Source organism: Canis lupus, chromosome 12 (assembly GCF_048164855.1).
Source record: "Canis lupus baileyi chromosome 12, mCanLup2.hap1, whole genome shotgun sequence".
Lineage (NCBI taxonomy): Eukaryota > Metazoa > Chordata > Mammalia > Carnivora > Canidae > Canis > Canis lupus.
Window position 1 is genome coordinate 1,938,088 of NC_132849.1, and position 24,389 is coordinate 1,962,476.

Below are 24,389 nucleotides of genomic sequence, written 5' to 3' on the forward strand. Positions count from 1 at the left end.
CACTATTTCCACCACCACAAAATGATCACTACACTAAGCAGTCTGTATTTAATCAACTCTGGCTCCTAGTGCTTTCTCTCTTTTTTTTTCTTCTTCTTCAGATTAACACTTAAACATTTGTTTTAATTTTATCTAGTTCTTTTAAAGTGATGCTGAGTGTGCAGAGTACAAGTAGTCCTGAGAAGCCATGATAGGAAACTGTTAAGGTTTTGGGCCTCTAAAGTATTTCTTAGAATTTCCTTTGAGATTTCACTCTTTTTTTTTTTTAAATGCTGTCAACTCCTGGACTAGGAAAGTAAGAACAGGGAATGAGAGTGCTAAAAACCCATCCTATCCCAGGCAAGATGCCTACTCAAGGCCTGGTAAAAGTCCTGGGATCTCTAGCTGAGACAAGTAATTTATCTACACCATGGCAAGGAGAATTCACCCTGCAGAGAAACCTCTACAAGATGAGGCAGACAACAGATTCTTACTTGATCAAAAACTTTTGCTGCTCTCAACCCCTCCTCCCGCCCTCATTCAAAATCTGGACTTCTGTTTAGGTCCAAGACAGTGAGACAAAGCAGCTCCAAGAGAGGACGTGTGCAAGGGGAACCCTTCCCTGTTCAACCCTGGAATGCATTCCTTCAGAAACAGCCTGAGCCTGCACATATCCAACTTATCCCACTTGCGCACCCCAACTGTGAAGGCAGAAGGGAAAACTGCAGGAACACAGTGTTCATCCATCATAGACCCGGGCCCCCACTTGAGCTAGGGGAAGGACACCTCATGAAAACAGTCTACCTATAGTCAGGATCTGTCCCAGAGCAAACCTTACTTTTTGGTCCATCGATCTTGGCTCTCACTGCTCTCCCTGCTCCCCACCCCCACTGCCTCCGCATGTGGGCTCAGAAGTCATCATCTAAAGAATTCCACTGCTCACCTCCTGCATAGCAGCACAGCCCCATGAGGCCGCACACCAGATGGAGGGGATAAAAGTACGAGGTCATGGCTTCTAGCAAAAGGCTTTTTCTTAAACTAACCCTGACTCCTGGAAAAGAGGCAGAGCAGGAGAGTGTCGGGTGAGCTGCTGACGACAGCAGCTGCATGGGTCTTGTGTAAAAAGGAAGGAAAAAGCCTTCATTAAAAATTTCCCTGCTCCTGTCTCCAGACCTATTTCTGATCCCATATCTACTTCTTGAAGGTGTCTGAGGAGAATGCAGAGGCTGCCAAGCCGAAGGGTTAAATCCTTCCCATTTGTTGGGACCTGTTCAGCGGGCTGCCACATACATGCTGAGGTGGAGGCCGAGCCCTGAACACGTGCCCTGTTCCTCCAGGCAGTTAGCTATGATGTAAAGGGAAAGGGTGTGGAAGGCGGACTAGAACTCTGGGGAAACTAAGAAGGCTGTCAGTAGGCCTCCAAAATGTTTGTGTGTAATAGACAAGGGGAAACAGGAAAATCATCATTCCTAGGATCGTTATGCTTGTTGGGTGACAAGGTACACAAGCAACAATCACAAAGGAAAAACAGTTTGAAGAATGGGCTGAGAAACAGAAGTCTCTGAATACAGCAATCGGGTGGAGGCGATTAATCAGCCTTTCCACAGGGGTGACTTCTGAGATGGAGTTTTAAAAGACAAGGTATGGACTGGTGGAGGCAAGTTAGAGAAGGCGTGCTAAAGCGAAGGAACTGGTATGCGCTGAAACGTAAGAGCAAGAATGTGCAAGCAATATATAAGGAATTTCAAGCCAGTACATATTATATACACTGGGGACGACAGAGAAATGAGAACGCTGAGATAAGGGCTGAAATAATGTGAACTAGCTGCATGAGCCTCGACTGTCACATGGTGCAGAGCCCCTGCAGGGCCGCACAACATCTTGATCTATGTCCATCAATGCAGGGGCACTGATGGGAAAGCACAGGGACGAGTCCATTTGTTATATGCACAGGGACGAAAAGAGCTTCACTGCAAACCCTAACAACTGCTAAGTGTTAACTACAACTCAATAGCATTTAAGGTTCTAGGCTAAATAAGAGATATGAAATTTTCTTTCTTTCTTTCCTTTTTTTTTTTTTTTTTTTTTAAAGATTTATTTATTCAGAGAGAGCGAAAGAGAGGCAGAGACACAGGCAGAGGGGGAAGCAGGCTCCATGCAGGGAGCCCAACGTGGGACTCAGTCCGGGGTCTCCAGGATCACACCCCGGGGCTGCAGGCGGCGCTAAACCGCTGCGCCATCGGGGCTGCCCAAGATATGAAATTTTCTATCCAGAACTGTGATGCATTAGGGAGGCTTACAGGCCCAGAAATGGCACAAATCAAACCAAACTCTTAAGAAATTACAATGTAAAAAAAAAAAAATCTAAAATTAAAAATATGTGGTTTTTTTCCCTTACTTCCCACCTTAGAATCTGACAGGCCTTGATGTCCCGTATGATATATGGGACTTTTGCAGTGAGTAGGTTCATCATGTGTGAGGCCACAGTGAATGGGAGGAGAGCAATGAAAAAGCTTTAGGGATGACAAACCAGTTCACTGATAAGGGAGAAGACAGTTCTTGTGCACTACAAGCTGCTAGATAGAGTGGCTGCCAGGAACAAGAGATAAATGCCGATATCCTAACTTCAGTTAGGTCTCTGGCTTCTTGCATTCGTCAAGGTAAAAACCGAGCTATTTACCAGGCTCCTGTCATATTTCCTTACTGAGCTTTCTTAATTTTTGAGGACAAAAATCACAAGAACAACTTGTTCTTCCACGGTACTTTCCTTGTGCTTCTTTCAGAAAGAGTAAGTTGACCCTCAAACAACACAGGTTGGAAATACATAGGTCTACTTCTATGCAGATTTGTTTTATAGACACAGTGCAGGACTGTAAGTATATATTTTATTCTTCCTGATAATTTGCTTAATAACATTTCCTTAATTATAAGTATATAATTAAGTATATAATATATAATTAATATATATTATGTAACAGTATATAATAAAGTATATAATATGTAATATATATGACATACAATATATGTGTCCAGTCAACAATAAATTTTTGGCAAGTCAAAAATCACAAGTGGATTTTCAACTGTGTTGTTCAAGGGTCAACTATATTAGAATACACACCCCTCCCCAGCACACACACATACATATATACCATTGAATAAGCCAAAAGGTGAACAGTATCCTAATTGTTTGCTTTACTGAACTGGCACAATTTGGTGCTGGGAGGCAGCCACTCACACAGTGACAGTATTTGTTGGTATCATCTTAGTTTTTTCCTCCTTCCCTAGGCAGTTTATAAAAGGTGATTTCTGAAACCCTTCACAATAGGAAAGCTCAAGGGTTTACATTCAACTGTGAATGTAACTGTGATACCATTTTGAATTCATGAAGAAGCATGTTTCAGGTTGCACTATAATTTCCCTATGTACATAAGCCCATGGAATCTGACATAAGCTGATTGCTCATACTGGTTATTTTATTTACATTTTTGAATGGAAGAGATTTTGATACTCATAAAATATCTAACTGACTTATTAGTTTTCAACTGTTCTCCCAGAGCAGATAGTATAAAATAGACATCAAGACAGAAGTCTCAACTTGTATGACTGGTTAAGCGACCAAAGAAAATTTATTGCTCAAAAGCAATTAAAAAAAATTCAGTATGGCGCTTGAGGTCAAACAACAGATATGGTTACTCTCAATGCCATTTGAAAGATAAAAGTTAAAAAAAAAAAAGTTAAGTAACTGTGTTCCTTATCTTTGTCCAAGTCCTATGGGAGAAGGTGGTAGCCAGGAGCTCAGGGGGCCTGGAATTGACTTAACTCTTTCTCTAGAGACCTAATATTGGCAGACATGGTCTAGTCTAAACGAGAACACAGGTGAATGGATGAAAGTGGGCTTCTTACAACCCAGAATGTGCCTCCTTACTAGCATGTAACAAATTAGACTTCTGAATTGGAAGATGCTATCATGCATCTAATTCACTGTTTGGAGATATGTATTCTGTTAACTGACCCAAAGAATAATAATTTCTACTTATTCCAGCATATGTAGCAAGCTCAGATGGATTGCTAGAGAACCAATGGTCACCAGTAAATTCCAAAGCCTGATCTGCAGTCTTCTGCCTCCAAGTCATTGTTCAAACTGTCTCACTTCCTTTCTTCTGCTACTACACTGGGTTAAATCAGTATACTCTTTGACCCCCTACTACAACCTCGGGCCTACTCTTCTACTCCATATACTTCCATCATTTCACTATATTTTATTGATTACATGCCTAATTAGTATAACCTCCCCAAGGATAGGTCCTATTCCTATTCTGAAATATGTATTCCAAGGTCATATACCCAGTGATCCAATTAGCACATATACTTGCTTGAGACAATAAAGAATGGAAATATTTTTTAGTTACTTAGAAAATCTTGGTGGTTCCCCTATAAAAAGGTAGAATCGTCCAGGATGCAGAATTGATCAGCAAAATTCGGCTTGGAAGAGAAGGAAAAAGAACCTTATCTCAGTGCCTATCCCAATATCCTATCTTATTATTATTATTATTTAAATATTTTATTTATTTACTCATGAGATACAGAGAGAGAGAGACAGGCAGAGGGAGAAGCAGGCTCCACGCAGGGAGCCCAACATGGGACTCGATCCCGGGTCTCCAGGATCATGCCCTGGGCTGAAGGCGGTGCTAAACCGCTGAGCCACCCGGGCTGCCCTCCTTTTATTATTTTTTAAAAATTAACTGATTTTCAGAATCAGTGACTACAGGATACAGCTTTGACATTAACAGTAGGCTCTGGGAAATTCTGAATAGCTCTTTCTTGTCTCTCCCTCATGACCACAGACCCGAGTAATTTCAGTTCTAACTCTTGCTATCCCATTCTGCTTCATAATGACATCACATTATTTCATTTTCTAAACCAGAATGCCCCATACCCCTTGTCAATCTGTCCTTATTAGGGAATGAGAGGATACAAAAGATGATGAAAATGAAGAAGTGACAGCTACTATGTGAATCTGAGGCGAGACATTTCTTACTTAAATTCTAAATTGTGGAACGCTTCATTTTTTGATAGTCTTAAACTATTCAGATAAATATAATGAATACCACTGTTTATAAAAACATGAATGGGGCCTTTGGGTGGCTCAGTAGGTTAGGTGTCTCCCTTTGGCTCAGGTCATGATCTCAGGGTCCTGGGATGGAGCCCCAAATTGGGCTCCCTGCTCAGCAGGGAGTCTGCTTCTCCTTTTTGCTCCCACCCTCTCACATGCATACATACATAAATAATCTCCAAAAAAAAAAACACAAAAAAAAAACCATGAACTTTGTCAGTTAGGTGTTAAGATAAAAGTCCTACACGTCTCATGTTTGAAAGATAATAGGGCTCCTCTTTCTATCTTCCTTGTGTGACTGAAAGGGTGCCTAACTAAACAGAGTCTTCTAAAAAGGAAAGTCTTCTCTGGGTTGAAGATGACTTTTTAGGTCACTACACCTCATGTGAGGCACGTGAAAGTAATTCCTCAGTCGCTTCCAATCAAGTGAACAAACATGCAAGGGTGAGCTAATCTATTGCTGTGGTAGTAGCTTCTGTCTTATAACTAATACATCCCTTGCCTGTCTCAAACTCCCCGCTGCCAGACTACAAGGTACCTATGGACACACACTGTATTTTATACTTCGTAAACGTGCCCAACACATATCTGTCCATTGAATAAATGAAGGAAGGAACAAGTCCATCAACAGTAACATACTAATATAATGAATTTGAATGTCAAAAATGTGGAGTATATTACAGAATAATCATTATCATACTTTGGCATGCTATAGAACAAGAGTTCACATAGTTTGAAATGCAGAGGCTCTTTAAAAACTACACTTTGAAAACAAACTAAGATAAGCCCGACTGGAGTCCTTCCAGTCAATAAGCCAATACTGAAAGAAGAATCTCTTCAGGGTCTCCAGGCCTCTGAACTGCATGTTCTTAGTGCAGCTGTTGTTGGTGTTGTTGTTTACGGCAGTCTGAACAATATAACTAAAATACACTAAGAGCAAATTAATAAGAAAAGTCTACACAGCTAGGGCTTAGTTGAATTAGAATCCCTAGGCTCCCAATAAGGGCCAAATCCAAAGGGATCAGAGTCAAATAAATAAAAAATCCAGCTGAATTTTATCAGAGGGCAAAGTTTCAACTCCGAGTACCCCAGCAACCAAGGATGAATTATGCGTAAGATTAGTAAAGTGCCTTCATCTACAACCCAGCCAGAGAACATTCTTCTATCTCACTGTGACTGCAGGAAACACAGCAATGTATTTGCCTGCCAAGAATAGTTGTAGCTATACTCTAGATGGGAGTCTAACAAACACTAAGGGATTAAAATTTAATTGTAAAGCTGCTGCTAACCTGGGAGTCAAAGCTTGAACTCTGGCTTCACAAAGAAAGTGGGACTCTGGCATCTTGAATAGATGAAAACAAGAGCTGGCACGTTCCTAACAGAGGGTGTGAGAATATGCTCCCTTCTGAATTCTTCCCCAAACTACTTCTCTCTGTATATCCTACTGGTAATTTGTAAGTGCTCAATAAGAATAGAGCCCTCTGGGACACCTGCGTGGCTCAGCAGTTGACCGTCTGCCTTTGACTCGGGGCGTGAATCGTGGGGTCCTGGGATCGTGTCCTGCAACAGGCTTCCTGCATGGAGTATGCTTGTCCCTCTGCCTGTGTCTCTGCCCGCCCCCCTCTCTTTCTCTCTCAATCTCTGTGTCTCTCATGAATAAATAAAAATCTTTAAAAAATAGAGCCCTCTCCGACACTTTGAAGAATACATATACGTTTCATTTTCAGAATGCTTGAAATTATAGGATGAGGTGAGAGGGTGAATATGTGGTCTGAATTCTCTTGAATATCAGTTCTCTTAATTTTGTTGAGCAGCATCTGAAGCCGAAATAATTTCTTTTCTTGAAGATGGCTGTTAGAGATGGACATAAGGCAATCTTAATGTCATTATAGAACTAAGATAATTTTATTTTTTCCTCAAATTCAGAAAGAATATTAATAGCTAATCTTGTATTGAGGCCTCATCAGCATTAAAGAACACACCTAAGTTTCCTACCTACTGACACAACTACTAGAAGTACATCTGCTACCTAAAACTCCCATGTTAGCCAGAAAATTCTCACAAGTTATATTTTAGACCAAAAGTTTATTTTGTTCTGTTAAACTTCCCCCGATAATCCTTCAGACTTACCCTCTGACTTTGAAAGAAGAGTGATATTAAAACATGGAGTACACATTTTGCTTTATACTAAAAGTTTGTTTTGTTTTTACCATTTCAGAGAGTCAATCAAATTCCCTGATTCATTAAAAACCAGTACCTACTGTTTCTTTGGTATCACTGTACATTTCAGACAGTTAGAAAGGCTGAAGTGCTTTATACCATTGTCTGAGTAGATGATAGAAATCAAACAGTGTTCTTTGTTCTTAAGTGGCTTACTTGCAAGAATAGGAATGAAATTAAAGTGAACCCATTTAAAAGATAGAAAAGTAAATGGGCATTCTTTATCTTAAAGCATCAGAGTTCATCAAATATCAGAGTTCATCAAATAGGCTTGTATTGTGAAGAGTGAAGAGTTTTTCAGGCAGTTTGTCTACTGATGTTTTTATTTTTCAGTAAGCATTTCTGCAACCTAAGTGTCCTATCTTCTGAAAATCCCTATCGGCTTTTCATTTAAAACTCTTCTCCAGGGGCACCTGGGTGGCTCAGTGGTTGAGCGTCTCTTTGCCTTTGGCTCAGGTCGCGATCCCGGGGTCCTGGGATGGAGTGGCACATAGGGCTCCCTGCTCAGCAGGGAGTCTGCTTCTCTCTCTCTCTCTCTACCCCTCCCCCTGCTGCTCATGCTCATTCTCTCTCTCAAATAAATAATCTCTTTAAAACATTTAAATAATAAAAATAAATAATTAAAACTCTTCTCCAAATTCATCTCCTGAAGGAAGACTTCCCTAGCAAAACTACTTTACTATCACCACTCCATCTTTCTACATCCCTTCATCATTACCATATTTAGTTTGAAATGTATTCTTTTGTACTTGTTATGGCCTGAGTTGTCACGTGACATATTACTGAAACCAAGAATCTGTATCATGACTAATGGGCTATCTATTGTGTGATTTAGAGCAAATCACTAACTTGAATGTTTTAAACTTCTCTATCTAAAACACTGGAAAACCACAATCTGTCTTCCAATGGCTCAGGTAAGAATAAATGAGAGTCTAAGTATACACTCTTAAGAACAAAGATAATAACTAACAAATCTAAATGACCCATGGTTTAGAATCGTTAATATATTAAGTAGTCATACAAATTTAGTTCTCTGGAGCATTAGAAATTTAATTGGTGGGAGAAGGAGCAAAGTTCGACTCAAGAGAGAAGCCAATAAAAACTATTCCTCAAGATTATAAATTTATTCTGTATCCCATTATTCTCTCCATTTAGAGAACTTTGCTGGGTCTGCAAAAAACAAAGATGTTTTCTAAAAGACAAATCAGTAGATTTCCTAATGTGAATTCTAGTATCACTTGTGTAATGGGTTTGGAGTGAGCAACTGACATCAATATCTAAGCACTGCTCTTCTGAAAACTGTTATGCAGTCCATTTGCCTCAAGTGCTAATGATTAAGCAATCAATATATCAGTAGCAGTCAGTGACAGGATGTCCTAAACTTTGGCACTGAGACGTTTACTTTGAGGGGGAAAGGATGATTAAATATACTGCCAAATAAATTCAGGAGAGCTTTTGTGAACTTCAGATTTGACAGGTACATGTTAATAGGGAAAGAGGGTGCTTTCCACAAACTTCAAAACTGAACCAGACCCTGGGGAAGGGGTATAAACATATGCTAAAAAAAGTACATTGTCTTAACTTTTGTTCTTTATTCCCCTCCTCTTTGAAAAGAAGAGTCTAGTAATCGGAAAATAGGGATAAAGAAGAACATCAGCAATTTCACAAACTTTTCAGTCTGGTTCTTTTTTGAAGGAGAACAATGAGAAAGAGGCATAGAGAAATGCCCTTGGTGGGAGGAGAGAACATCTTTTCTCTTGCTAGAAATATCCCAATTAAGAAAATCAAAATTGGAATATGGTAGACTGCCCACAGAAAGATTTCAGTGGTACTTGACGGGATGAGCACTGGGTGTTATTCTGTATGTTGGCAAATTGAACACCAATAAAAAATAAATTTATTATTAAAAAAATAAATAGACAATTTCAAAAAAAAAAAAAGATTTCAGTGGTACTAACAAAGGAACATTGGTATGTATGTAAACATTTAGTTTTTTGACCTGTCACACAATGGGCTCTTTTTATTATCATTATAATCTCTGGAAAATACCTTGGATATACTACTGTGGAAATAACATGGTTACAGAACAATATTTTATGGGAATATAAGCTTGGTTACAATTCAAAATGTTTTTAAAACTATGTCAGTTCTTAGGAACTAAAGAAGCCTCACAGCTTGGAAAAGTAATCCATTTTCAAACAAAGTGAAGAAACTTGTTCTACTTGTTGGTTGAATTTCTGAATGTGGCCTACATATTTAATAAAGAGGGATACAACTATCATAGGTTTTTAGTATGAATGAAATCAGATGGAGAATATAAAAAATTACTTTCACCTATGAACAGATTTCATGTCACTGGTTATGACAGTGGAAAATTAGGAACCTTTAGAAATAATGTATTTTTTTCTATTGGCATATATCAATATAGAGTTATAATTATCAACTCCCCTAGGTATGAAGATGATCTTTGCCCTGGAAAAAAATAATGAGAATAGTGTACAAACCAAAAAGTTTTTTATCACTATTCAGTAAAACACATGTGGCATTTATTTCTGCTTATTATTTTTTAAAATGTAATTTGGGGAGAAAAATGTTAATTATTTTTGGGAAGGGGCTGAAGAAATCCCAGTGAGACATTCCGTAGAAAGGTCTTTTGTTAGTATAACATCTGACCTTCTATATCTTTGGAAATCATACAACTTGGCTAATGTAGTCCTTAAAGAATTAATCAAGCAGATTGTTAGGCCCTAGTTACAGTGGAGCCAGCCAATTATGAGTTGCTCAGAAATTCATCACTGGCATGTCCAACCACATTTTCCCACATAAAGATTAGTAAAAATATGTGGAAACAGGGCCATTCCCACCTCAGCACAACTACAATATGTGTTCAGTGAAAAAGATTTCAACAAAGTTTTGCTTTAGTGAAACAAACTATTTATTTGGGAATCTTTCTGATTCCTGTCTTTACCCATTAACACCTTTTTCTGCCGAGTTGCTAAGGCTATCTATCCTATTTCAATTAAAACCCAACTAGTGATTTTTTATATTCAAACACACTTCTGAGTTCAAAATACTAAAGTCACATGCCACAAGCCTGAATTCATCAGTAAGTTACTAAAATCCCTAAAGACCATCTGTAGTCTTCACTGCTGTGATAACGCCCTCCCAAGGCTTACTAACAAGAAAGCTTTTCTTGCAGGACAGAAATGAAAGGGGCCAGGCTAAATGAAGATTGGTTCTCTAAGGAGAGGGCAGTGCAGCTCTTAAATAAAGAAGCTCCTTTCAGATAAGCAGAATCAGATTCCAGTTCATTTGGTTTGCTGGCTACCCTTACTTTGAACTCTCATATTTAACCCAGCAGGCTTCAAAGCAGGTGAGAAAATGACCTACCACTTAAAAGCAATTTTTCCTTTTTCAGGAATTCTGGCCTTGGAGTATCAGCTCTGATATCAGCACATTCCACATCTCCAGGGATTTATGCATTTTTTTTTTTTATTGCTCTATGTTGAATGTCAGACTTGGTTTTCATCTCAGCCAGCAGAAAAAAAATCAAGAAAAAAGTCCTAACTTGCTGAAACTAAAGCCTTATTCCACATAGCTTCATATCATACAAAAGATGAAGCATTAAAAAAACCACTAGCCGTTCTAGTTTGTACCCTCCCATTTATCTCAATCTGATATACAGTCAGGATTATTAAAAATCATTAATCCCTAGACCTGACTTCACAAAAAAGCAATTTTGGGCAGCCCGGGTGGCTCAGCCATTTAGCGCCGCCTGTGGCGGGGGGCCAGATCCCAGAGATCCGGGATCGAGTCCCACGTCGGGCTCCCTGCATGGAGCCTGCTTCTCCCCCTGCCTGTGTCTCTGCCTCTCTCTCTCTCTGTCTCTCATGAATAAATAAATAAAATCTTAAAAAAAAAAAAAAAAGCAATTTTGTAACATATTTTAACAAATTCAAATTAAATTTACTCTAGCATATGAGCCAATACAAAAGAATATTAGATGAGGAAGAAACCATGATAACAATGGAAAGGATTTAGGAAATTTTATTGAATTGCTTTGGCTTACAAAATAGAATGATTTCCACTATATTTGGCTATCAAATATCTGACCTAATTGAAAATCCTAACATAGGCAGTTTGCAATTTATCAATACTTTCTGTTCTACAAAGCGGTTTGCCAGCACTCAGAATCTGAAACATTTCTCCACTCTTATTAGTACAAATACACATATTATTTGTGATAATATTACCAGCAATATTATTTAAATGATACCCAACCACCATTTATATTGTAATTTCTATGGGAAAATACATTTTGAGTTTACTATCAGGACACAGCTCCTCCCAAAGTGAAGGGGGTAGGATTTCTCAACACAGCTGCACTTTGGTGATAATGATGACAATGACAGGTGGCGACAACAGTAACACTTCCCTAGTTTCTACTATGGGCAGACATGGTTCTTAACACTTGTCATACCTTAAACTCATTTAGCCCTCACAAAGGCCTATGAGGTAGTACTATTCATTTTACAGTGAGGGGGAGAAATGGTTAAGTAACTTACCTGAAGTTGTGCAGCCAGTAAGTGTCAGGGCTGGAACTCAAAGCAAAGCAGTGTGGCTCCAGAGCCTATGCTCATTACCATTCTGCAATGCTGCCCCTTCTCTAACTTAAAAAGGTGGCACTATCTAGACAGTCTAAATTCCTCATATTGCATAGAGGAGAGCAGGGCTTCTCAAGTTTTAAATCCACAATATAGGATCACCTGGAGGTCTTGTTCAAATGCAGAATCAGGAAGTTTGGAGTGGTGCCTCAGGTTCTGCCTTTCTAACAAGCTCCTGGGTACTGGTGAAGTTCCTACTGCATAGACCATTAAGTGGAGGAAAAAGGAGAATTTGAGCCCCCAGTTCCCTAGTTGGCTGGCTGGCTGGCAGCCATTTATATGTTGTGTTTGTAAACTGGAGATGGCCTGGATGTAACCATTTTCCATAATTTCTTCAATGGAACCTGCCCTTGGTACTGCTGCATGCTAAATATTGGTCTTCAGGTACCTTGAGTAAATAGTTTGCTTTTAGGAATGAAAAATGTATGTGTAAAGGCCACTGGATACAATGTAGCTATAAAAGTTTGCTGTGAGACACATTTTTCACTCTATACCATCAACTTATACAAATATCAAAGGATGGTAAATAAATGCCTATTTATTGTTCATTAACTAGAATCACAGGAAATTAATAACTTTTGGTCTGAAAAAAAGCTTCCACTTAAAATGTATAATTGTTCACTCTCAGACTCTGCTAGAGGAGTGCTAAGGTGCTTGTGCTATGTAATCTTAAAGGCTCTCTGGTGCATCAGCCATGTCTCAGGTAAAGGCAGACACCATATACTAACATCAATGGATAGAGTTGACAGTGAAAACACTGCATTAATTTTAGTCAGAACCTCATGAAAGTATACCACTAACAATCGCTACATATCGATTCCAGATTCTAAATCTCTCTCCTCACTCAATTTTTCCTCTTTCCCGATGCCCTGAGAGAATCCTAAGGACCATCTCTCCCACTGCTTGCCTGCAATCTCAAATACACAACTGCATATATTTTTCCAGTTGTTAGATGGACAGGATTCCCCTTCCAGTCAATTTTTTTCCATGTCAGATTATACAGTTAGGTCATTTCAGTTTGAGATGCAATCACTCTCTGGTCAGCACCACTCTGAACAAAAGGGTATGATCACTACACTTCCCTTTTACACTAAAACAGAATAGTCAGTTTCCAACCTAAATATCTATACTCCCTGAGCAACACTGGAAAATCATTCTTGAAGACTGACCCAGAATCAAGTGCAGTCTCAGACTCCTAGGCCTACAGCCAGTGGCAACTTAACACATTATCCAGTTGACCTTCAGGGAAAAAGGGAAACCAGTGCTTTTACTCCTAGTGCCAGAAGAAAACCAACTAATCTTTAAGGCACAAAATAAACTGTTCTTAAGGCAGAAAAAGAAATTTTGAGGAATAGGGAGTTAGAATGGAGGCATATAGAAAAATTGTAGAAATTACAAAGGGCTAGTGTTTCTATGGTTCTCAGTGCTTTTTAATTTGAGACAGATGAATTAGCATTTTCCTTTTGGGCCTGAACTATTATTACCTGGTAAAAACGCAAAGATGTACAAGAAAGACACATTTGTTAAAGGCTTGGTGACTTGAAGGGACTTATCTTTGATCATTTTACTTTGAGCCAGTGTCAGTAATTACTAAGTTTATGTAGAAGAGAAAATAAAAATAATAATAATAATAATAAATTAAAAAAAAAGAAAAGAAAATAATCATGGGATATTTTCTTTAACATCAGTCCTCAAGTACCTTTTGGACCTAGCTCAGGAAATGGGGAAGTAGTTCAAATTAAAGGATAAAAATAAAAATAAAGGTCTACACATGGTTCTATACCCAAGGTTGGGGAAGGGCAATTAAGAACATGCAGATACAATAGGGAGAAGCTTTGAGTGAAACAGCACATTCTGTACCCAGGGCAAATGTTCCATCTGTCCCATCTTACCTAGTTATTCTCCATCAGCAAACCTTACAATTAATGATTTCACTTAAATGAAAAAAATCAAAATAGGGAATTATCTCCAAAATAGGGAATTTTTTTAAATGCCAAAAAGAAAGCATTTAAAAGAACTGGATTATTCCTTAGCTAGTAACAATTGCTATTTTTACCACCAAAAGTGATCTACAAAGACCAACTTTATCATGTTATATATACTGTTGTATTCTTTAAACTTTTAAGCAACAAAAATATAGCTCAAGTCACCAAAAACTTATGTTTGACATATTTATGGCAGCAACTTTACAAATCAATTCCTGTAATTCACCATAACAAACATCTTCCACTGATCAACTGGTTTAGCACAAATAGATCAGAGATGGTTTCTTGTGTGTTTTACAAATACTCTATACAAGTCCTTGAGATCATACTTACAGCTTTAGCAAAAACACCCATGATTTCAGGAAACTGGTGTGTGAGAAGAGCTATCATTGCTGTAGAAGAACACAGTCCTGCTGTGAAATGGATGAAGAAAGGAAGCTCCTTCTTTGGGTAAACAGAAACATGATGAAAGGCTGCAAGGGAGAAAAGGTAGAAATGTATTTTATTTAAGAATATAGCAAAAGCCAGTTTTAATGTGTTCAAACAAAGTTTAAAACTAAAAAGGAAAATAGTTGCTTTAAAAAAGAACAAGGCATCTCTGGCTAAGCAAGGTAGAAGAAAGTCATCCATTAAATTTATTCCAGCATCAACAGTGTATCAACAGAGCCAGATAACTGCTGGGGACTGGGAATAGGATGGCATCGTGGGAAAGAACATTAATTGTAAAGTCATGCTGAGGTGGTTTTGAAAAAGAGCTTTGTCACTGATAAGCTGTGTGATCCTGAATAAGCTGCTAAACCCTCTCATAGTTGCTATGGAGTTGTTATGATGAACACTGTAAGTCCTTAAATGTGAATTGTTATAATTCTTGTTCTTTGGGAGCTCAGAGACAAGTATAGTGATCGAGAGACAGATGTATGGTTGCAGACTTCCCAGAACCATAATTTCATCCAGTTTTAATAAACGTTCTATGTGTGGCATTTCATAAAGCACCGTAAAAATTGAACTAGAACACCAAAGCGCTAGGATTGGGAACATAAGTAAAGTCCCTTGTCTTATCCTATTCACACATTAACTCAGGTATTATTTTTCTAATGATTGGATATTTCATTACTAATAGTATTCAAGTATTTATATCTTATTTGAAATTTGATTAAAAACACCTGAATAGCAATGCTGAGATGAACCTATTATCATGCTTGGCCCACAGTAGGTGCTCAATAAATGTCTGTTAAACTGAGAGCTACTCTGGGACTTCATTAGTCCAGGAAGTTGACTACTCAGGGCTGACACAAACCCAGGAATTCCTGATGTAATATCCTGCATAAGTAAAGGATGACTAATTCAGTGCTGAATCAAGGTCAGCTATAAATTTTACTCTTTTCAACATAATGATTCACAGAGAAGATTACACCTAAGTTTCCTTTGGTAGCCATATTTTTTATACCTTATACTACACTCAAAAAGTATATGCCAAAAATGGAACTTATATTAAAAATCTAGAAAATTTCCAGGGTTGAGTCACATTTAAAGTAAAAGCACATTGAATCTTAATTTTTTTTTTTTTAAAGAAATTTAGAAACATTAGAAGCTATGGCTTGGATTGCTTTCTGTAGATTCATTTGTCAGTCAATGTTTGGCTAATACATCAGTATAATGGATGACTAGTACAGAAACACTCCCTTGGAAGTAAAGTTCAAATTTCATCACTGGCTTGTAGAGAAAAATTTATCAGGAGGCATAAAAGACAACTAAATAGCTATGTGAACTAAGGGAATAGTTCAAGTCTGAACTTATGAGGTTCATAAGCAAATTCCAGAATGTTGTAAGTCCTATCAAGGTTGAAGGAGAATTGAAAACAAAAACATTAAGTACTCCTGGGTTTTAGAACTCCACATTATTAAAAATTTGTTCATTCTACATTGTCAGATACAGACAAATGCTCTCAGAACAAACAATATAATCAAACAAAATCCCAGCATATTCCTCCTCTCCTACCTCCTGGAATTTGCAAATGTGGAAGTACCCTGGAAATAATAAAGGCCTGTCAAAAAAGCAAACTCTCTGTTCTTGTAGCCTGTGACTCTGGCAATACATGATAATAACCCTGATTTTATTCATACCACTATGTAAAATTGGCCTTATATCAGGCAACTTTTGCAGTAATTTGGGGGGGAGGAGGCATTATTTTAGGCTAAATGTATTAACCTAATATAATATACCCTTGCATATTGATGTTCCATAATTATTCATTACTTTGTCTTAAATACCCTTGTTTCTGTTAAAATGGAAAAACAACAAGAACTATGACCAGCACCATCCTAGAAAAGAAAATTAAATTTCTTTCACTAATGACCTTTTAAATGCCAGAGTCAATGGATTCTTCATAGTAATCACCTTCCTTGATATCAGATACTCCTCCTCACTTGGAAATTTTTTGCTCCTTTTAGTTCCTAGCCTATCTAGTTCTGGTTCTTGTCCTGTCTCTCTGACCACTCCTTCACTGAATCTTCCGAACTCCTTATCAGCCACCCATTCCTTCGACATTTTTGTTCTCCTGTGATTCCACTCTCAGTTTATTTCTCACTCTGCACAATCTCTCTTTAGTGATCTCATCCATACCTAGAAAAATGAGGGCTCCCAAGTTGGTTTGGTGATAAAGAGATGTAGAGAGAAAGAGATGTTGGAACCCCTGGCAATTATGTTTACACAACCTGAACCTGTCCCTAGGCCATGACTAACTGGACCAGGAATGAACAACTGGATAAATCAGATTCTCCCAGAAGTTTTATTTTTTTATTTTTTTAAAAAGATTTTTAATTTATTCATTTGAGAGAGACAGACAGAGAAAGAGCACAAGCAGGGGGAGAGGCAGATGGAGAGGGAGAAGCAGACTCCCTGCTGAGCTGGAGCCTGACATAGCGCTCCATCCCAGGACCTGGAGATCATGACCTGAGCTGAAGGCAGACACTTAACCATCTGAGCCACTCAGGCACCCTCCCAGAAGTTTCAGCAGCAGCGCTGAAATATTATTCATGCTATACTATTTGCTTGAACTGATAACATGTAAACTAGAGCAATGTAGGAGGCATCAAGTTTGGCTACATCACTGTCTAAGAAGGAAAAGCCAAACAACAAAGAGAAAGATATAAAAGTGAAGCAGACACACTGAGAGAAGCAGAAATGAGAGTTCATACAGAGAGGAGATGACATTGCGGAAGGAGAAAAAGTGAGAACAGGAGAATGGAAAAAGGCAGCCAGAGATAGAGATATACAGATAAGTGACTCCTGGAAATCCTGATAGCCTTCTAATTTCTGGTTCTAGTCCCTTCTGAAGTCCAACTGTAATTGCTGCCTTTGGATTCTTCGAGATAATCCTAGTCTTCTAACAAACTCCCTTTCAATTTAAAACAGCTATTCCTTGTACCCAAAGAATACCTACAACAATCACTATTTATATAATATATACATTTAATCTGCATCTTAAGCCCATATATTATTTAGAGATGTATGAAATGTGCTATGTGCTAAAATATATATGTGCTAAATAGATTATGTAATAAAGTATTTTTTATTACACACACATATGCACACAAAGTGAGTGTGTTACATATGCAACATACTCAAAGCCTGAACTTATTTACTTCCCCAACTCCTGTTCCCAAACCTCCTCCTCCTGCTGTATGATGGATTCACCATTTCTCAAGTTAATCAAGTAAGATTTGGAATCATCCCTGACCTTAGAGATATAGGCACTCCCCATTCCAGCTTCCTTATAATCTATTGTAGACATGCAGCACTTAACACATTATCAGTCTTTCTATTTTATTTTTATTTTTTTTTATTATTGGAGTTCAATTTGCCAACATTTAGCATAATACCCAGTGCCTATCCCTCCAAGTGCCCATCACCCAGTCACCTCAACACACACCCCCCACCTCCCCTTCCACTACCCCTTGTTCGTTTCCCAGAGTTAGGTGTCTCTCATGTTTTGTCACCCTCACTGATATTTTCACTCATTTTCTCTCCCTTCCCTTTATTCCCTTTCGCTAATTTTTATATTCCCCAAATGAATGAGATCATATAATGTTTGTCCTTTTTCGATTGTCAGTCTTTCTATTAACTCGTGAGCAGTTTGGGAGTTTGGAGTAGGATAAGGAGAAAAGGGAATGATATTTAATATTTTTGTTGGGTACTAACAATGCATTTGGCACGTTTATGGCACTAAGGAGGGCACTTGATGTAATAAGTGGTGGGTATTATATGCAACTAATGAATCACTAAATTCTACCTCTGAAACTGAAAAAAAAGAATACATTAATACATTTGACTAATTAAAATATTTATTGAATTCAATTTTCATGGTGAACATTACAGAGATACATGAGGGATGATAAAGAGAATGCTGGCCTTCAAGTTTACAATCTAGAAGGGAGGTTAAGAAGTACACAAAGTGCTTTGAGAGTTCAAAGGAAAACAGATAATTTTTTTCAGAAGATGGAAGAAAATAAAAGACCCTGGGAGAAAAATAACAGCATACTTAACTTCTATAATCTCTCCTAAAATTTCATCTGTTTGAACTTTTCAGCTAACTACACTTGGTGGTTGTAAAACTGCAACTTTTCTTCTTAGACTTGAGTTCTAATGGCCCTAGAACTGTAAAAATTGTGGCACAGGTTTATATCACATAAGAAAACATGGTCCTAATGTTTATAATCTTCAGCATGCTTTCTAAATGGTTAAATCATAAAAAGAAAAGTTACACAGAAATTTACCAGTTCACAGAGAAGAGTAAATGGATAAGGCAGCTGACACAGAGTACAGACCATTCTTTTGAGAAGTTTGACTTCTGAAAGCAAGGACTCAATGGGACTCTCAGAGATCAAAACACTACATACTTCTGGTTCTCCCCCTAAGTCCACAACGCTCCTTTTAGAACTGGAAACTTTAGTCCCTCCAATTTCATTCTTTGTAAAGACTGTTTTGGCTATTCTGAGTCTTTTACCTTTCCATATGAATTTTGGGATCGGCTTGTCAAGTTTTGCAAAATCCCTCCTGGGATTTCGATAGGGATTGTATTGAATCTGAAGGGATTGTATTGATCAGTTTGGAGAAAATTGCCATATAAATAATATTGGGTCTTCCAATCAATAAACATGGAATGTCTCCTCATTTACTTAGATTTTCTTTAATTTCTCCCAGCAAATTAAGTAGTTTTTAATATATAAGCCACGTATTTCTTTTGTTAAATTATTCCTAAATTGGTTGCTCTTTTCGATGCTACTGTGATTAGAAATGTTTTCTAAATTTCATTTTTGGACTGATTCTTCACTGCTAGTATATACACTTGCAACTGAGTTTTATATGCTGATATCATATCCTGCAACCTTGCTGAACTTGTTTATTAGATCTAATAGTATTTTTTGAATTTCTTAAGATTTCCTATATTATGATGTCATCTGTGAATAAAGACAGTTTTTCTTCTTCCTTTCCAACATGAATGCCTTTTTTATCCTGGCTTGACTGCACTAAGATCTCTAGTACAACACTGAAGAGAAGTGGGGAGAGCAGATATCCTTGCCTTATTCTTTATCTTAGGGAGAAAGTATTCAGTGTTTAAATCATAAAATCATTATTAAGTATGCTGTTAGCTATGGGGTTTTAGTAGATGCTCTTTATCAGGTTAAGGAAATTCTCTTTTATTCCTACTTTGTTCAAAATTTTTACCATGAATGGGTGTTGGATTTTTGGCAGCTGCTTTTTCTGCATCCATTGTCATTTACTCTCTTAACACGATGCAATGCCTTTTCAAAAGTTAAACCACTTGCGTTTGTGAGGTAAGTCCCACTTGCTCATGGAGCATAATCCTTTTTATATGTATTTGGATTCAGTTAGCTAGTATTTTGTTGAACATGTTTGTATCTCTCTCTCTCTCTCTCTGTGTGACTATCATAAATAAATTTTAAAAAAATTAAAAAAAATAAATAAAAAAGGGATCCCTGGGTGGCGCAGCGGTTTGGCGCCTGCCTTTGGCCCAGGGCGCGACCCTGGAGACCTGGGATCGAATCCCACGTCGGGCTCCCGGTGCATTGGAGCCTGCTTCTCCCTCTGCCTATGTCTCTGCCTCTCTCTCTCTCTCTCTCGGTGTGTGTGACTATCATAAATAAATTAAAAAAAATTAAAAAAAAATGAACATGTTTGTGTCTATAGTCATGAGGGATATCATTCTATAGTTTTCTTGTAATGCCTTTGGTTTCGGTATCAGGATAATACTGGTCTCACAGAATAAGCTGAGAAGTGTTCATTTCTTTTTTGAAAATAATTTGTGAAGGATTGGTATTATTTCTTCTTCAAATGTTTGTAAGATGACTGCTCTTTTTAATGTCTTCAATTTTTGTGTTCTCATTGTATCTCACACAGCATTTTATCCCAAAAATGTAAGGAAATGAATGGAATTATACAACTACATCCAAGAAATGACTAAAATAGTATTTTAAACAGTATCCTGAATTTCAACCAAAGGCACTTTTACTATGAGAAAATACTATGAAGCACCATCTTACTTTTAAGTTTAGGAAAACTAGAATATTTACTTACTAGGTAATAGCTCTCTATCAGCAGTCTCTGTGCAGCTCGGATAAGGGTAAAATAGATGGCCTTTTTCTAGTGGATATGGAATCATTCGAAAAGCTGAGGGAAAAAAATACATACGTTGACATTCCATTCAGACTGACTTTTATCCCATACTGTAGATCAAAGCTACTTTGGAGACATATTTTTATAAAATTTTCACATAGCATTTATTAATTTTCTTAGAGATACCTTTCAGAGGAAAGAAACAAAGTAAGCAAAAGAAGGAATAAGGGGAAGAGTAAGATTTATTTAGAAAATAGTGAATGGTCTGGCTGAAATAAAACTAAAGGGAGTAGTGGGTAATAAGGCTGGCTGGGTCCTTCTTGCCTCCGTCTCCTCACTATAAACACAACAAACTTGACTCTGTGGGTATGTATTCCTTTTCTTCCAGGAATCTTTATAAAATTGCAACATGTATCACTGTTGTGACCATAATTCCTGACAACCTACAAGATTTCCCAATGGCTCCTAACTTTACCTGTTAGGTATCACCAAATTTTCTATGAGCAGAATTTAATTTAGATCAGAGGCCACCAAAGCATTGCCCACCAAAGCATTGCACTTTGGCCAGACCTAGACCACTATTTATATATGTATTTTTAAAGATTTTATTTTATTTGTTCATGAGAGACACACACACACACACACAGAGAGACAGAGAGAGAGAGTGAGGCAGAGACACAGGCAGAGGGAGAAGCAGGCTCCTTGCAAGGAGCCCAATGTGGAACTCAATCCCAGGATCCTGGGATCATGCCCCGAGCCAAAGGCAGATACTCAACCATTGAGTCACCCAGACATCCCATATATTTATAAGTAAAATTTTATTAGAATACAGATATTAAAACCATTTCTTCATTATATTATGTAAGGCTACTTTCATGCTATAAGAGTCGGGTAGCTATAACAGAGACTATGGCTGCAAAGGCTAAATACCGGGGATCCCTGGGTGGCGCAGCGGTTTGGCGCCTGCCTTTGGCCTAGGGCGCGATCCTGGAGACCCGGGATCGAATCCCACATCGGGCTCCCGGTGCATGGAGCCTGCTTCTCCCTCTGCCTGTGTCTCTGCCTCTCTCTCTCTGTGTGTGTGTGACTATCATAAATAGTTAAAAAAAAAAAAAAAAAAGAAAATTAAAAAAAAAAAAAAGAAACCACACTGTTAAAAAATAAATAAATAAATAAATAAATAAATAAATAAATAAATACATACATACATACATACATACCATTTGGCTCTTTACAGAAAAAGTTTACCTATCTAGATTATCATCAGCTCTTGCAAAAAAAATTTTTTTTTTTAAATTTGAGTGAGCAAGTGAGAGAGAGAGAAAGTATGAGTAGGGGTAGAGGGAGAAGCAGACTCCTTGCTGAGCAGGGAGCCCAACACAGCTTGATATGGGACATGATCCCAGGACTCTGGGATCATGACCTGAGCTGAAGGCAGCAGCTTAACTGACTGAGCCACCCAGGCACCCCTCTTGCAGACTTCTTAAAGAAGGAATCTTTATTACCTACTCAACTAGCTAAGTATTCACCAAAATTGTGATAAGTTTTTTGTTTTTCCTTTAATGCTTAGCTCTATAAACTTTTGTCAAAATATGAACTTTGGGGCAGCCCAGGTGGCCCAGTGGATTAGCGCCGCCTTCGGCCCAGGGCCTGATCCTGGAGACCCGGAATTGAGTCTTGCGTCGAGCTCCTGCACAAAACTTGCTTCTGCCTCTGCCTGTGTCTCTGCCTCTCTCTCTTTCTGTGTCTCTCACGGATAAATAAATAAAATCTTAAAAAAATATATGAACTTTTCTGCCACAGTAAAAAGTAGGGATTTGCCCAAAGTCACAGAGTAAATCAGTGGTAACACTAGGAAATCATTCATAAAAAGATTATTTACAAAATACAGAGTAAGTCACATATTTGTTGAAGACCTCCTATGTGCCAGGCAGAACCGTAGGCACTGAAGACACATAAAGGCAATGAGATAGAGGACTTGCCTTTGAGGAGCTTATAGACTACTAGAGAAAAAGCAAAAGGAAGTTTAATTACCCAAAGACATTCTACTCCTAGTGTTAGCAGTCCCAATTTCATTAACCTGCATATTGTCAGTGACAAGCACACTGTCTGACCTCTAGCAAGTGGTTAATGCAGAGGTTCCCAAATTCTCTTGTTTCAAGGCTTCATGCCTCAAATTTTTTATGATGCCCCTAGGCTGAAAGAAATACCTAACGATTTTTTTTTTTTTTTTTTTTTTTTTACAATCCTGAGGTCTTTTATTTTCTTTACAGTTATCATGCCATGAATTCATAGGGAATGGGTTCCAGCAGTTCAGGCTCCTTTCCATTGGTTCTCACAAAGTGTGCTTCTTTGAGTGGGGCAGGCTGGCGCTTCAGTTGGACCCAAGTACCTTTCTCTTTGGCTTCCTTTTTTTTCTGATCATTTTCCTTCACATGCTTCAGGAAGCTATCTCGGCTCTTTGAGTGTTTAATATGCTCAATGCGGACATTAATTCTCTCGGCAAGGATCTTGCCCTTAACTTGTTTGTTTACAACAATGCCAACAGCATGCTGAGTAACACTGTAGACTCTTCCAGTTTTGCCATGGTAACATTTGTGGGGCATTCCTTTTTGAACAGTGCCCATTCCCTTGATGTCCACAATATCATCTTTCTTATAGATTTGCATGTATGTGGCCAAAGGAACAACTCCATGTTTTCTAAAAGGCCTAGAGAACATATAGCGGGTACCTCTCCTCTTTCCCTTTGTGTTGGTCATTTTGGCGAATTACTGGAAGATGGTGGTTCCCAAATACCTAACAATTCTATTTAAGTAGTGGGTCCAAACAACTTTAAAGGCTTATGTCCTAACAACTTAGCATGGATTTGAAAAAACAAAAACAAAACATATAAATTAAAGGGAAAAATAATTATTTCATGTTTTTAAAGATTTTATTTTCTCAAGTAATCTTATATCCAATGTAGGGCTTGAACCCACAACCCCAAGATCAAGAGTCGCACACTTTGCTGATCAAGCCAGCCAGGTACCGCTAATTATTTCATTTTTAAACAACCACCTTTTCTAACTAATGGGATGTATGTACCTGTTGGGTTATACATAACTTCTCAAACCTTGGAATTTGACACGACCATCCTCATTTCCTGCTCCACACTGATTTTTGTTTTTCGGTGGTACTTCTTTTAATCATAGCAACTGGGGGATCCCTGGGTGGCTCAGCGGTTTAGTGCCTGCCTTTGGTCCAAGGCATGATCCTTGAGTCCCAGAATAGAGTCCCACGTTGGGCTCCCTGCTTCTCCTTCTGCCTGTGTCTCCGCCTCTCTCTCTCTTTCTCTGTCACTCATGAATAAATAAATAAAAATCTTAAAAAAAAAAATCATAGCAACTAAGAAAAATCCAGCTTTGTAAAGTTATGACATCAAAAGAAATAGAAAATGGAGAGCCACCTAAGTGAAACCTTGAACTGTTCAGAACAGTTTTTTTTTTTATTTATTTTTATTTTTTATTTTTTATTTATTTATGATAGTCACAGAGAGAGAAAGAGAGAGAGGCAGAGACACAGGCAGAGGGAGAAGCAGGCTCCATGCACCGGGAGCCCGACGTGGGATTCGATCCCGGGTCTCCAGGATCGCGCCCTGGGCCAAAGGCAGGCGCCAAACCGCTGCGCCACCCAGGGATCCCAGAACTAACAGTTTGAATGATGCCTGACTGACATGAGTATTGCTGTGTTTCCACTGAAATTTTTAAATATCCCTTGGCACTCTTGTGAATTTGCTACAATGCCCCAAGGTGC

At 38.2% G+C, this 24,389-nt stretch overlaps 2 protein-coding genes across 11 annotated transcripts in view; both read right to left on the reverse strand.

Annotated features, from left to right (window-relative positions):
• The window catches only part of ST7L (suppression of tumorigenicity 7 like), an 88,312-nt gene that overhangs the window by 5,591 nt on the left and 58,332 nt on the right, over positions 1–24,389 (reverse strand). For 8 of the 10 annotated variants that reach the window (XM_072769028.1, XM_072769024.1, XM_072769026.1 and 5 more), the window contains 2 exons: positions 20,559–20,651; positions 14,295–14,434 (listed from right to left, as the gene is read on the reverse strand). In XM_072769028.1, coding sequence (XP_072625129.1) covers positions 14,295–14,434; positions 20,559–20,651 — 233 coding nt within the window. Of the gene's footprint in view, positions 1–12; positions 6,944–11,343; positions 14,435–20,558; positions 20,652–24,389 lie in introns of those variants that run through there. The other 2 variants (XM_072769025.1, XM_072769034.1) reach the window with 2 other exon arrangements.
• On the reverse strand, positions 21,770–23,878 carry LOC140600858 (large ribosomal subunit protein eL21-like). The gene has a single exon (XM_072769042.1). It carries the CDS (start codon positions 23,354–23,356, stop codon positions 22,874–22,876), a length of 483 nt encoding a protein of 160 aa, XP_072625143.1. The 5' UTR covers positions 23,357–23,878; the 3' UTR covers positions 21,770–22,873.